The following is a 15,842-nucleotide window of genomic DNA, read 5'->3' as shown; positions in this document are numbered from 1 at the left end:
TCAACTTCGCCTCACTATTTATCCTAGAGGCTAAAAACTAAAGTTAGTTGACTGTATAGCTTTGAGGTGTGTTCACAGTCCTGATTGAAAGTGTTGGATTTATTCAATGATCACACTCTTTATACATGATATTCTCCATTATGCATTTACTAAACTAACACACATATCTCGAGTTTCAAAAGTAGAAAGATGTAGACATTAAAAATACTCATGGCGTGCTTTTTAGAAAAAGTTTGTTTGTCAACTTTATAGTTCAACAAAGGATGTTGATTCAGATTTTAGTTTTTTGGACTGATGAATCAAGACCAATGAAGAAAAACAATATTTGGTGATAAACCATCTGAAAATGGTAAAAAAAATAAAAATAAAATAACCACACAGCAGCTTGGGATTAAATTGAGTTTTGTTATTGAACTCATACATATGTATGTATTCTTTCTCTACCATTCATTATATGAAATGAAAAACAATTCTTAATCTCTTTTATTTCAGTCTTATCGTCCTGGGAAGGAAACGTTGAGGAATAAAAAAAACAATATGAGTAGACATTAAAAATAGACCTGTGAGTTAATTTGGAGGTTAAAGCTGTGTTAGATCCTCTTCACTGAATATTAGTGATGGATCAAATCTTTTCTTGCTCTATGAAATATTGGGCTCTTTTGACACCAGACATTTGCTGTAGGAACATTTCTTTGGCTGCGTTCAAACTGCCGGCCTTAATGCTGAAATCAGACTTTTTAAAAACAATTATTTGAACAATACTTAAGATGTGGCCTGTATCAGACCCCTGTGTGAACTGGTCATGGTCCTGAACTGACCTGCATGCACTAAAGAACAACAACAAAAAAACATGACATGCAGCATGGTGTGAAGAGAGATGAATTCATAACAGGCTGAACTGATGAGCTACAAACACCTGTAGGAGAACAAAGTGAAGTGCTTTACAGTTATGGAGATAACTCCGGGGTTAACTCCATCTTTCAGGACTACAAAGGTGGTTCTATTGTTACATGACTTGATCACCATGGTAACTTATGCTGAACATATAACCCTTTATGTTTGTGATGATGTTCAAAATAAGAAATCAGCCAAACTCTGTTTACTGACCAATCAGATTTCTTGATCATGGTGCCCTGTGATCTGATCATGAGAGGGGAGGAGGGAGAAAGACGGACAAACACGCCTTGTTTCCCGTCATTATCTTTTAGTTTAAATATATGATCGTGTAATCTTATTAATGACTTACAGTTGCCTTACAGCACTGAAGCCTTTTTGGGTTTTTTTAAGCGTACTGACTGCTTCCAGTTATGTTTTCATATTCATTTTAAATTAATTTGAGGACAGAAACAGGTTATTATATTCAGATCTAATGTGCACTTAGTGATATTATAAGCCTTCATTTGCACATTCACTGTCACCCTGTTCTTCCTGCGTTCCTCGCTGCAGCTGTGTTTTTATTTTGGATAAAGTGTTGAACTTTTTCATATTTTTTAAAATCACAGTTTGCTCTGAGTTTGTATAATATGACGATCTGCTGACAGCAGACTTGTCCATGATTGTGAAAGTCTGGGAATGTTGAACACAGTTGGTCCTGTAGCCATCACCTCTCCCTCCCCCCTCCCCCCACCCCTCGTGCTGCCAGCGAGTGATTGTCAAGCATTCAGCATTCAACCTGGCTGTACAGACTGAGGTGCCATTGGAAAGGATCCGACCTGGACCTGTATAAGATTTGAAAGTGTCCCAAATCTGATTTGAAAAGATCAGACTCTGTGTAACTTGTGCTGTTCACGCTGTCATAAAATAATCAGATCTGAGTCACATAGTAGCAAAATCTGATTCAAGCCTGCGGTAGTTTTTGAATCTCAAATGCAAGGACGATGTTTCAATTTGTAGACAAAAGAAGAATTATGGGAGACTGCTTTGGAAGTTCCAAAAAAAAAGTTCTGCGCTATGACATATCTACGGATAATAATAATCCTGAAATGAAATCCAAACACTTCAAATATGTCCCACTGCTTTTTAGTATTCCTGTCTTATTACTTTTGCTCTTCAGACCTGTGCTTTGTTAAAACATGCTCTTTCTCTGCATCCTCTATCTGCCCCCCACCCCTCACTCTCCCTGTGGTGCTGTTCCCCCTGCTGACACTTTGTCCTCTCCTGCAGTGACCCCGTCCAGAGAGCCCGGCTGGCTTGAGGGCGAGCTGGAGGGAAAGAGGGGCCTCATCCCTGAAAACTACGTAGAGATGCTGTAGCTCCGAAAAACAGAAATATTTATGGACAAGTTATCAACTCTACCAGCAGCGAAGACAATCACAGTCAAGCCTTGTTTCTCAAATCCATGTATTCTCTCAAGCAAGTGACAAAATGTTATCATCCATGGATTCTTGATGCTCACGTTTATGCAGTTTTTTGGTTGTCAAGTAGATTATTTGACGCTTGTTTTAGTTTGGTCAGGAATCCACGTGACAATCGGCATTGTAATGAAAAAAATGGTTTTGCACTTACAATATTCTGCTGTATACAAAGACGCTGGAGCCTCTAAACATCCATTTAAACAGCTCCAGAGGTTGAGCGTCCCCTCTGTCTAACTCTCTTCCCCCAGTTATACATGGTATCCATGAGCTCCCAAGTCAAAGAAGATCCTCAGAGAGTGTAAGGATCAAGGGATGTCAGAACTCAAGCTTTGGTTAAAGATGTTTAACGACAAATCCAGCAGCTTTACGCCTTCTTTGACAATGATGCACAGTTGGTTTCAGCTTTAGAGAGATTAGAGATTCTGTACCTACCGTGCCTTAAACCAACAGCAAGTGCCAATGTATGTATGGGTATGTAGGGAAGTGGAGTGTTACTGCTTTAGCTTTTAAAATGTTGCATTTGTTTCTGTTTTTATTTTAAGAATATTTGATTATTCAAAATGAGGCACATGCTATTGTAATTATATTTTATTTAATTGGCACATTGATTGCATGACTTTTATTCATTTTCAATATACTGTTTTTCTTCTTGGTGCACTCCCCTCCTGAAACACAGGAAACGCCTCTTTGATGTATAATGATCTCGTGTTCAACACTAGCGTCAGACAGAGACGGCAGAGGTAGATTCAGATGTTATTATTAATCCAAACAAGTGTTTATGTTCCGTTGGATGATCCGTTTTTTTTGTTAAAGTTGCTCAATTTGTTCTGAGCAGGGTAATGAATAACTCCCACAAAGCTGAAATTTGAGTTTCATTTCAATGTTTTTTTTTTTATAATAATTGATTCAGAACCAAAGCTGTATAATCAAAGAGACCATGAATGCAGTATTTTAAAGTCTTTCACTTTGACATTGGTTCAGTGTATATAGACCTGTTCTCCAAAGAGTGATGAGTACCAAGTATGTTCTTACAAGTTTCATGTTAAGTGGCTGACAGATTTTAAGTTTTCATTTGAAATTGTTTTAGTTTGTACACATGTCCTTTTACAGTTCATCACTCAGCTGTTCAATAGTTCACGTCTGAGCTTTGATTCAGCAGTCCATGTTTTCATGATGTTTGTAAAGGCCCTTGACTATTTTAATTTGTATACCTTTGGGTATCCGCGTTATCAATGTCATTTTAAAAAAAAAGATGTGTTTTTGTTCTTAACTTCAAGTTTCTTGCCTTTAAATAAACGTGATAAAAGAACATTTCAATTCAATATCAAATGTGTAGCTTTGTTATGAACAAAAGAAAGATTTCATACATTGTCAGAGATCCTATGGGGAAGTAAGATATTGGATAGTCAAAAAACACTTGACATTTTAACCACATGAACTTAATAAAAAGTAAGCAAATCGATCCACTTTTCCTGACACATTTTGTCAACTCAGATGTATAAATAAATACACATGGGGAATATTTGTCTAGTCATATTAGAGATGTTTTAATACAAGTTTTTGGCTTCCCAATACTGTTTCAAACCAACACTGAGACTTTAGTTTTCAACTTATTAGGTACTCCTCTCATACTGGAGAAAATAAAATGAATCAGTTTTATTATAAAACATCTGTAGGCTAAATTAATAAATCTTTTAGGGGATGATATGATTGCCATCGTTATATTCCTCGGCTTTTCAACCCCAGAACCTAGAAACGAGCTAATCTAAGGGTAGTAGCTTCTCAGCATGTGGCCGCTCCTGAACTTTATGGCTATACTTCAGCAAACTAACAAAGCCAGAAAGGCATTCATGTTAATGCTCTGCCAATACTTACTTGAAAAACACAGACATGGTGGGGGGGGGGGCTGGACAGTCACGACCTTCACGTTGCTCAGCTTTGCTGTTAATTCGAGGTAAATCCAACAGGAAAGTCTGCAGAAATGCTGACTCATGGAAAGTGCATGATTTGAAGTTGTAAAGTCCGCATCAGAGGCCTCCTGTTCCTGATTTGCCAGTGGGACAGCACTCGCACACTTACTGGGGGAATGCATCTCTTAATCTGTGAGTCAGTGAGCCATGTCCAGTGTAATGTTGAGGCCTATATTGACCTTCAGTGACCCTATTGACAAACAGCAACAGAGAAACAACTTTATGAGAGGGGTTTATAATCATGCACATAGGCAACACACTAATGCTCCTCAACCTCTCATCAATTAGCAAAGAGAGACTTACTCTTGTTAATTCTTAGACTACATCTGTGTAATTAACACAACAAATACCCTCAAGACCCATCTGGCCTCGTGCACAATTACAACCACTCCAACAGAACACAAACACCTCCAGTAGGCAGGCCAATGGACTGTTGAGAAGTACCAAACACTCATGTATGACTTGAAAATACCTGATTTTGGAGCTTTCGTTTCAAGTGTGCCACACGTCCTCTTCTGCACACATAGTGATTACATAATGAAATGAGGCAGAGCTAATGAGACGGGCAAAAATATTCCCCCTCAATCAACCCCACAGGGCTCTTCATCATCATCATCATCATCATCTTCCCTCTGCCAGAATACTGCTGAATCATAAAGACATCCACCCTGCCTGCCTCTCACTCTGCTTTGGACTGTCTATCAGAAAGTGTGCCATATGGCTCTATCTGCCATCCTTTCCCCTCTGCATACCTTTCTGTGTCTCAGGTGCATTTATAACTCCTCTCGCTGTCTCCCACTTCCCGGCCCTCCTTCTTCTTCTTCCTTTTCTGCTCATTTTACATTACTTTAATAGAACTTTGTTTATGTTTATTTTCTATCTTGACTTATAAATTGGATGCAATAATCCAGATAGACCAGAGTCACATTTTAGAAACTACAGCTGCTGTAACATCACTTGAGATTCCAGTGTCTCCACATGCATTATGTATTGACATCTACCATTACAGGATGATTCATACATCAGTGTAGCTGTCGATTTAAACTCAATATACTGTAGGTGTGTGAGGTGGGGAAAAATCCAAATATGCATTTAAATTTTTCATTCGTGAGAGCCCTGGCTGTGTGCCAACTGTCCTCTGCCTCCCCATGACGCAGTGTCCTTCAGCCCCGAAACATAGTCCCACACCGTGACTTAACTCAGATCAAAGCCTACAGCATTTTACCTCAAACTACGAGGAAATGACACAGCTCAGTGCCACCGAAATATGTCTACATTCCCAAATCTGCTAACTTAAAACATTCCCGTGTCTTTATATGGTTTGTTCTGCAGCAAAGCATCAGAAATAAAATCATAACAGAACTTGATGTGTTATTGGGGGTGAAATCTGAGTGGGAAATTGGAGAAAAGTGAATTTCAAACACAGAGGAGAGAGTGTGGAGGGGTGGGGGGGGGGGGGGAAAGCTTCAGCTCAAAGAGTGGGCCACAGAAGCTGCCATGTGCGCGGGCGCAGCCGTGAAATCAGCCTGATCCAATAGATTCTGTTTATCTGGCACGACTACAAGTGAAAGCAATTGGAAATCTGGGGGAGATTTGGAGAGGGCTGTGGATTCAGAGAGGAAAAAAAATGAGCAAAAAAAAAGTAATACTGTCTGCTCTACAGCCTGGCAAAGCAAGCAAATTTTCAGAGCGGCTTTTAACAAGGTTAATGGTGATTTTTCTCCACAGGCGCTGTTTTACTGTAAAAGTCTCATCTTTGCACGGTTTATCTCTGTCTTTTTTACTCTCGTCTCTTTCTGTTTGTCTTTGTTTCCTTCATCTCCTCTCCCCGTGACGGCTCTACCTGCTGCTGCTCCACATCATTTCTGTCTTTCCATGCTACCTCTGTGTTTTTTGGCTCATTATCCTCCCCATCCACCAAATGCAGCTGTTTTGAATTCACACAGATCAAACAGTCCAATTTTTAGGGCATGGTTCCTAGCTTCCAATTTTTTTTATTTTCCCACACACTCACATACAGCACTTACTGTACATACATACACAAACAAACTTCACATCACGTTATCGGTTTAAACAGTTTTATTAGAATCTTGCAATAGTTTTGCAAACACAAGTATGGCAATATCTGCATCAAGATACAGTAGTAACGGGTTTCAAAGATGTTTCGTAGGTTGATGTTGAAGGATGTCAACTGTTGGTTTGCTGGATAGTTGTTGAGAAATATTGTACAAAGCATCTGAGTAAAAAGTCATTTTTGGAATTGGAAAAAAAAGCATTTGTGTATATTTATAGAATAAGAAGAAATGCACTGCCATGGCTGTGGAGATATGGCTTAGTCTACACCCGATTCATCACCGTGAACAGAAAATGGCAATGACGTGACTCCACATATAGTGACGTAGTGGTGTACTGTGAACAGCAGTAGAACACATTCTGAGTCATTCATGCCTGAAGGGAGCCCATTTAAAGTGGGACAGTTTTAAACATAACATTGCTCTTTTTCGTAGGGAAAATGATATTTTAGGAGTTTTCAGTAGGTGGTTATTGATGACCAATAAGTATTATTCACTTTGTCTAACATTTCAGTAAACACATATATTCCTTTATTTCAGGGGTAACATCACAAGACTGACACACCCTTTCATGTCAGTTTTGTTAATATAAAGGTACTGCCAGGGTACAGTTAGCTTAGCTTAAAGGCTAAAAGCAGGCGTAACTGCTAGCCTGGCTCCATCCAAACAACATTTGCGTACCCTCGTATTGCTTGTGCCAATAAGCATATTTTATCTTGTTACATTCTTGCAAAAGCAGACATAAAGCCAGCAAGATGGGGTTTTATGAATGTATAATGTGCTTCACAATTTCTTGGTCTAGTGCAGTGACTAGAGATGAAAGGAAAATGGGCGAGCATACAACCCCAAAAACAAAACCTACCTCGAATTTTGATGTTTTTTTTTTTTTTTTATGAATTTATTGAACAGATTCAGCTTTGGAGGTGCTTAAAGTTTTATTTGTTTAACATTTGGACAGAGCAGTGCTAGCTTGGTCTGATCTTTCAGTTTAGCTAGGCTAAGCTAAGCTAAGCTAACATGTCTCCTGGCTGTAGCTTTGAATTGACCAAACAGAAAGTATCAATTCTCATCTCCCTCTCGCCAAGAACTGCACTGTCACAGAAGTTAGAAGCCAATTTTTTTCTGGAGTCCAAATTGGCGAGTGGCTTGACAATGTTATTAATTCAATTGTTATCATTAGCGGGACTTCAAAATGTATAGACGCTTGTACTTTTTAAATAACCAGCCTTTGGGACAAATTTGTTTCTTCTGTGATTGATAATTATTTTGGCCGTTAGTGCAATATGTCCAGTTTATAACTTGTAAAAAAAAAAAAGAGTCAAATTTTCTGTGATTTCTTTAATTTTGTGTGCATAAGCTTTCTGAAACAAAACAAAAAACGTTTAAGGAATTCCAATTTCAATAGTTTGTGAAATTGATAGTGGTGCTCATCAAAAAAACCACCATGGGGTAGGATATCATATCAACAGCAACAACTCAAAGGATCCATCACTTGATACATTTTGTTACAAAATAAGAAATACTTTTTTGATTATTATTATTTTTTGTTTGAGCCACTTGAACAATGATGCAAAAACAAGGAAATAAAAAAAGGTGCAAAATAAAAGAACTTTACTTAATAAGAAGATAATAATTGTACTCTTTCTAACATTCAGGTAGCAAGTTCAATAAGTCTCTCACAATGTATGATACATTCAGTTCACTATTTGGCCCTTTCTGGCACCCTTACTGTAAATTCTTTCTCTGTGAAACAACACACAGAACATGGCGAGTGGGAAACACACATTTTTCCAACGAGATGGTTAAAAGTAGAAATGTTTTATACTATACTCAACATAAGGACTTGCTGTATTATTTACAATATATACTGTAAAATTGTAAATCAGGTGAGATAAAAAGGCACAAGTTTCCCTTTTTTAAATACAATGTAAACATCTCATCAAAAAGCATGCATTAACATTTCATTTTACAAAAAGGATATCATTTTTAACAAAGTACTTAAATATTGTTTTCCAGCAAAATATAATTCTCTCAAAAATACTTTCCCATTCATCCTATGAACCTTTTAGACAGTTTTTTTATTCCTTAAAAAGGACAAAAAGGGGGGAAAAGAAAACAGTGAGAGATTAGCTTAAGGGTCCTTCAAAACTTGGAGGCATGTCTGTGAGGGACTGTATGAAAATTAGTTGGCATTTATATTTTACATCTCATAAAATCTCAAAATATCATATTCATGGCACACATGTAAATTAAATTAAGAAACAACTAGTCTTCTTTTAATTTTACTTTACTTTTTATCATTAATTTGTTAGGTCTAGAAAAGCCACTGATTAAATGCATCAGGCCCAGATGCCATCTCTCCTGATGGCTTTTTTTTTTTTTTTTAACCTTGAATGGATAGAAAATATACAATTCTTGGAAGAAAGGAGGTTCAAAAACCCTCCCATTCTCCCCCAATAAATATAGACAACCTTCCTATGTGCAAAACATAAAAATTCATATTCCCCATTTCTGAACCTTCTGAATAATTTTCATACAATCCCTGACTGTTGTGATCATGCCACTCTCTCATCTATTTGTATGCCAATCATTGCACAATTAACACCACAGAAGAGACCTCATTATGTAGCACAGCATCATCATTTTGCTGCACTGTAGCCACAACTACAGTTCACCAGCACCCTGCTGAGCCAGTGATGTCATGTTGTCTAACTTTAGGCTGGGTGACCATGCAGAAAGTATTTTCCCGCATCATCACAGTTGCTTATCAAAACAGACAATTCCCCGCTAGCTGCACTAATGCCTCATTTCACATTGTATCTCCTCTGTGCAAATCTAAATGTGGAAATAGGATATAGCTAATCCCATAACATGAATGCATAAAACCCACGCTGAAAGAGCAGATCAATGCACTCGCCAGGAAAAAGAACCACACACACACACACACACACACACACACACACACACACACACACACACACACACACACACACACACACACACACACACACACACACACACACACACACACACACACACACACACACACACACACACACACACACACACACAAACTTATGCTCCATTCACACATGTAAATACACACTCACAGGGCAGAAAAAAAAGAATAATCACATGCCTCCATTGTTTTTCTTCCCCAGCGGCTCTATCACTTTTCAGTAGCATCATAGTAGCGTTCCCCAACCACCCGGAAACCAGTAGGGTGTGAGATAACTTAATGGTCCAAATGACTGGGCCTGCTTTTCTTAAGAAAAGTAGAACTTAGGAGAGGTGAACAAAGCAACAGTTCTTCATCAAGCATTCATCAACATGTACCCCAAAACATCATCTGTACAACAGCTGAAGAGAATGTGTTTAAGAAGTTGTTAATACCTGTACACATTTGCCTGGTATTGATACATTAGCCGTTTGCTGTAAGCACTGCGGAGTAATGCTCAATTTGGGATTATATCAACTTTACAGAGTATGTGTGTTTAAACTGTGCGACCGTATACACAACGTATTGAGAGGACGGTCTACAAGTCACTGTACATGTTATGTTTTGCCTGTTTTTTTTTTTGTTTTTTTTTGTAGAAATGAAGCACCTTAAGTAAAATGACTGGCTTGTCAAAAACTAAACCTTTGCGACACACTTTTATAAAATTCTTTTTTATTATTTCTGGGAAGAGTAGATAAGTGTTGGTGCACAAAGGGCTGGTTTCGCTTCATTGTGAGTAAAAACAGACATTTGGACAGCTGCTCTGGAGATAACACAAAACACAATTACTATGGATGCACCTCTGTCAAATCCATTACCAGCTGACTCTATTGAAATTGTTTCCGTAAAAATATGATGTTTTTCCAATCCTGCAGCACCCCAGACCCATTTTTGCACAAAGGTTACTCATCAACGTTGTGTTAATTCTACACCACAATGTCTAAAATAGTGACTTTATGACATGGGAGCTTCACGTGCAAGCTTTCTTTACACAAGAGAGACATTTTTTTATGTCAAAACAGCTTAAGCTTTGGACTTTTGCATATTAGTTTTGATTGTTTAACTACATAATTGAATTAAAAAAGTCAGCATGTAAATGTTAATGATAGCTATAATGACGCTGATTGAAATTCAAACTTGGACTTGTTAGCTTTATGCACATTCTCAGCTTATGATGACACTTGTATAGCCCTTTAAATATATATTCAAATAGACCTCCCGCCTTAGGTCTTGTATTTCTGTGCCTGCTCTTTATGTTCCTTGCCCTGTAGTCTTGTAGTATGTTGCTACACTGCAAAGCTAATTCTAAGTACTGGCATAATGTTATATATTTTTAGAGTGCTATTATTACGAAAAAACTGCATAAGCCACAGTTAATATTTTCAAAGACTTTTTTTTCCTCTAGATTAGAAAGGGAATCTGATTTTAGTGCATGTGGAGTGCATCTGTGCGTTTGTGGACAGCATGTGTGTCAATTTACCTCTATGTTGGATTGTGTGTGTGTGTGTACGTGTGTGTGTGTACGTGTGTGTGTACGTGTGTGTGTGTGTGTGTCTGTGTGTGTGTGTGTGTGTGTGTGTGTGTGTGTGTGTGTGTGTGTGTGTGTGTGCACGTGTGTGTGTACGTGTGTGTGTGCAGTGAATGTATCTAGCTCATCCTAGGAAATGTATGGCTTTATCTCCATAGAAAATACTGTTATCATCTTTGGGGGCAGGGGCAAGGGGTCTCAGGGAGGGTTACTTCGGGATGCTTTGTCACATTTGTCATAAGTCCTTCCTCAGCCGTGTCGCGCTCTTTTTTTCGACGAACTGTTTACAGCTCTGACCTGCTCTTAGTGTCTGCAGGGGGAAATCCATGTCTCCTTTCTTACTTCTGTCACCACGCAGCTTAACTCCCATCCTAGACGGCGGCGCTGGCTTACTGGGCGACGGGGTGCAGGCCGACTGTTCGGGCCTTCCTCGCGCATTTCCTCCTCTAGTCTTGAAAACTTTTTTTCCTCTTCTCTTCCAGTTCTTTATGCCCTTTCTGTCCAAAGGTTTATGTGAGTCACTTCTTGTGGAAGTAGATTGTGTGAGTGAGGCCTGACTCCACCTTTGGTATCTGGTCACTGATGATCTCCACCAACATTTCGGGGAACTCTACCTTCAGGGCCTGCGACTCGCGAAAGGTGTAGAAACAGAAGTCCAACAGGTTCCCCACCAGCTGCACAACACAGATGCACAAAATTATGAGAAACATACTTTAATCACAGCCTAAGACAAGACATTAGATATAAGAATATTTTTTATTTTAAAAGTACAATTTATTCTTTAATCTAATTTATGTATTCTTTTTTTTTTCCAAATTACATAAATAAAGATATTTCTAACTCAATTTAGAGAACAAAGACTCCAAAATCCAATAAACAAAGGGTTTGATGCTCAAACTTCCTGGGGGAGAACCTCCAGACCCTCATGCCCCCCAAATAAAACTCATAGTTGCCTCTTCAATGTTGATGGAAAATCTACGCTCTACCCTATAAGTTGGTTGCCATACTGCTGTGGAACAATCCACTTTCCAGCTATTTTTATCTCACCACTAGGAGGCAGCACTGATTTTTTTTGTTTTGCAAAGCCCTTATTTAAAGAAGGGCCGTCCTTTCAGCACTCACCCCATTCCCTCAGTCAAAAGGGTCATTGGATTTTGGCCATTTATCGCTCTGACCTCTCGCTTACTGACTGTCACTTGCAGCTTTAACTACAGTGTGGTTATGCTGGTTGACCAGTGCGTATATCAAGAGCGGTGGTTAAGCACATTTGCTGCAGTGACCACTGTGCTGATGCCATTGATCCCCTTCTGTTCCATTCACCGATACAGGCTGGTCAACTCCTCTTCCAAAATAACCTCCCCCTCAGGGACTGATTGGGATGCAGTAATCCTTATTCCAAGCCCTAGTAACATCGAACCACTAAGTACACGCATTGTCCAAATCCACTATCCAGCCAAATTTTCCAAAACATTTCCACTGATTTTAGAAATGCCACATAAAAATACCACTGGACACCTCTCAGTCTGTGTGAAGGCATGGCATACAGACATGCCGCAGGGGGAAGCCTGTCTGTGTACTGTAGGAGACTGGGCATGGGAGGCAGACGGGGTGAGGGGACTTACATCATGCATGGCGTCCAGTAGTTTGGTGAGCTGGAAGAAGCGCTGCCAGGTCTGCCCAGAGTTGTTGGTTGCTTTTCCCACAGAACGCCGAAGCTCCTTGATGTAGTTAACCCTCATCTCCTCAAATGCCGCCTGGTTCTTCAGACCCTCTTTGGGAACTAGAAAACAGAGAAACAGGAACATTGTGTCATCACCTGGATTTCAGAAAACAGACAACATCATGGTATGACATTGTGCTCATTTAAAATACATTTGAACTGGGACCTATTAGAGATATCTGAAGCTTTGACATTATGGGCTGGAACACTAAACATAAAGCTCAAAATATTAGCTAAGACTTATTTTCAACTTTAGTGCATTTTCAATATTACACCACATTAGCTATGCATGTTTTGTGTGCTTCATGTTAATAAGCATCGTCAATACTTATCAGATCGATTCATATTCATAAGAGATTCCTTCATGACTTAAGTATCCAAGTCAACACCTGAACCTTTGTTAGGTTATTACAGAAAATGATGCCAAGTGTATGACTAGCATTCCTGTTATGTATTATGATTTGTGTAACTTTAATGAAGTACTACCATGATCAGGCCGAAGACAACTTTCCCATTAAAGAATCCATTAAAAGTGTTTTTAATAGATTTTCATTCTATAGCCTATGTCACATTTATGCCACCATTTTAAATTAAATCGTTGTGAATTTCATTGATCGTTATTGACCAGTCCTCAATTTTCAATCACTTGTGTTTTTTTCTGGTAAAAAGCAGGGACTGTTCTCTCTCTCTGTTTTTAAAATCCCGTCCTTTGTGTGTGTATATTGAATTTAATCTAAGTAATTGCACTATTTTTTTTTATCAGGTAGTCAAACCTGGAGGACAAAAACAAACCAACAAGAAAACACCACTGTTGATACACTGACAAAGAAGAACTTTATATTCAGTTGATTCAAATAATAAAATGGATTATTAAGAGCCAGATTTAGAAAAAAAAAAAACTATTAAAATGTGTTCACACATTTTCTTCTGTAATTTACGAGTATTTCTTTCCAGCAGTCTACGTTTTATATGAACGTGAAAACTAGAAAAGCAAAAACTCCCAAATGGGAACATTTGAAAGCCATAAAGAAAGAGTTATGTTGAACACAACTTATGGTAAACCATTTCATGTATTGTTTTTCTATGTGATGAAAATGGAAATCAGGGAGAGAGACAGTGGGGAATAACATGCAGGAAAGGAGCCACAGGTCAGATTTGAACCCAGGCGCCCCGCTTGGAGGGACTATAGCCTCCGTACATGGGGCACGTGCACTAACCACTAGGTTACCAGCGCCCCCCCCCCCCCCCCCCCCAGCATCGTGATATGTATTCATGTATTTACGATACACTTTAGAGAATGGCAGGCAGCTGCACTTGAAACACCATTCACAGATAATGGGCTGAGCCTGGCAAATTCACCGGTATGTTCCTTAAACGCAGAAATGTGTAACTGTGCGTAGGATAATTAAAGGTGCTCAGTGAATTACACTCTCACTCCCACACAGCAGCCTTTTTTTGGACCTTTTTTCCCTGTGTTGTCGGCCTGAGCCCATTTAGCAACTCGTTAAAACCACTTTCACCATTTCAAGAGGTAATTAGTTTTCACGTGCAGTCGCTGATTCATGAAAGACCACTGATATACTGAGAGGCATTAATTCAAAGTTAGCCAGGAAGCTACAGCAACAGAAAAGGGAACAACAGCGTATTAAAGAGCGTGTATTAAAGCAAGATTTTCCTCACTCTTTCTCTGTCCCTGACTGTGTAGGAGAACAAAGTCACAGATATGGAAGTTTGCCAACGCTCTTAAATTACATTCATCCGCTGGCTTCCACATTAAGAAACACCTCACTTCTCACAGAGTGCAGCTCAAATCAGTCTGAGGAAACACCTCCACTTGTCCTTCAGCCAATAGATATGACATGGCTACATACCATGACACCATTTGAGTTTGTCAAACAATAGAGGCGTGCATACCAAGGAATCTTTGCCTTTTATACCTGAGGGCGTATTAGGTCATTTAAGGTAATGATGGGGGCGTATTAGGGGTGTGTTGGATTAACCAAAAACAGACAATTATTCCTAATTATTTCCTCAAAATAAGCTTCTGAGGAGCTGTTTCCACATCCAACTATCTTGTGAAGTAGGTGCATAGGACATGTATAAGAATTAGTGATGCTTAGCAAGAGTAGTGTGCAGGATTTTTGTTCTTTTCAATGTGTGACGAAAAAAAAGTTTCAAAATTCCTTTTCAGAATGATTGACTGTATCAGCAAAATTGATCCATGATGTGACCCTCTCATCCTCTGGTGTGAATGATTATTGAGGGGGCAAAAAAATAGCAAATCATTAAATAATTACTGGATGCGTTTACTTTGCTCCTACTGTAATGTGGATTAGGGCTGCAATTTATTATAACGTTTATTATCAGTTGATCCATGCATGTTTTCACTTTCTTCTGTCTCATCAACGCTCACTGAAATTCAATTAACAGTTGGATGTTATTACACATGGTCACAGGTTCGACTCCTGATCCTGATGATGTTTGGTACAGTCATGTAATCCTCCATTCTCTCCCTCCCCTTCTTTCATGTCTCTCAAGCCGTCCTATCCAAATAAAGACAAAAGCCCCCCAAAACTTTCTGCAGTTAAACAAGAAAACAATTGAATGTTGTTTATAAAAAAAACAAAAACGGTATGTCTTCACGAGAGAAGCTTAAAAAAGGACACATTTGGTATTTTTGCTTCAAATAATTAAACTATTTCATTAATTAAATTAATGAGCTGGGTTTTTATTTCCAAAACTGTAAGCACAAAAAAAGCAAAAGCATAACCAACCAGCAACACATACAAAAACCAGCATCTGAGTCTTTCAGAAATAATTGCCATGAGCAAAAGTCTACTTCTTGTCGTTTGGGATTGCATTTATTTGTGAACAAGTAAGTGCAGGTCAAGAACGCTCCTTTCTATTTCTTTGTATTGCCCTGCATTGCACAATCCTCCTTCAAATATATGAGGTCGTACTGGACTGACTAAAGCAGATATTAAAGACATATTGGACCACGGTTCAGAGGCCGGGATTTCCATGCTGTAATTCATCAACTGCATGATGAGAATGTGCAAATACCCTGGGCCTCATTTGGACTTTGTTTTCCTCCCACTGACCCATATTTACCCTGATTAGAAAGTGACCTTTCATTTAGGAGCTGTAATCGTCAACTCCCCCTGAAAATAGGCCGTTTTTGATGACATAACAGGTGTCAC

The 15,842-nt window shown here is 38.8% G+C and overlaps 2 protein-coding genes across 3 annotated transcripts in view; one reads left to right on the top strand and one right to left on the bottom strand.

Moving 5' to 3' along the window:
• The window catches only part of arhgap10 (Rho GTPase activating protein 10), a 52,118-nt gene extending 48,447 nt beyond the window's left edge, over positions 1–3,671 (top strand). For both annotated transcript variants that reach the window (XM_065956969.1, XM_020628642.3), the window contains one exon: positions 2,164–3,671. In XM_065956969.1, coding sequence (XP_065813041.1) covers positions 2,164–2,194 — 31 coding nt within the window. In that variant the 3' untranslated portion in view covers positions 2,195–3,671. The remainder of the gene's footprint in view (positions 1–2,163) is intronic.
• Positions 3,672–6,385: 2,714 nt separating this feature from the next.
• nr3c2 (nuclear receptor subfamily 3, group C, member 2) overlaps positions 6,386–15,842 on the bottom strand; it is a 79,476-nt gene continuing 70,019 nt past the window's right edge. The window contains exons 8-9 of the mRNA XM_020628842.3: positions 12,545–12,702; positions 6,386–11,596 (exon numbers count right to left, since the gene is read on the bottom strand). Of these exons, the coding sequence (XP_020484498.2) occupies positions 11,441–11,596; positions 12,545–12,702 (314 nt within the window). The 3' untranslated portion in view covers positions 6,386–11,440. The remainder of the gene's footprint in view (positions 11,597–12,544; positions 12,703–15,842) is intronic.

This window comes from Labrus bergylta, chromosome 1 (genome assembly GCF_963930695.1).
Source record: "Labrus bergylta chromosome 1, fLabBer1.1, whole genome shotgun sequence".
Lineage (NCBI taxonomy): Eukaryota > Metazoa > Chordata > Actinopteri > Labriformes > Labridae > Labrus > Labrus bergylta.
The sequence above is the reverse complement of the archived record's forward strand: the minus strand, read 5'-3'. Positions and strand labels throughout refer to the sequence as shown.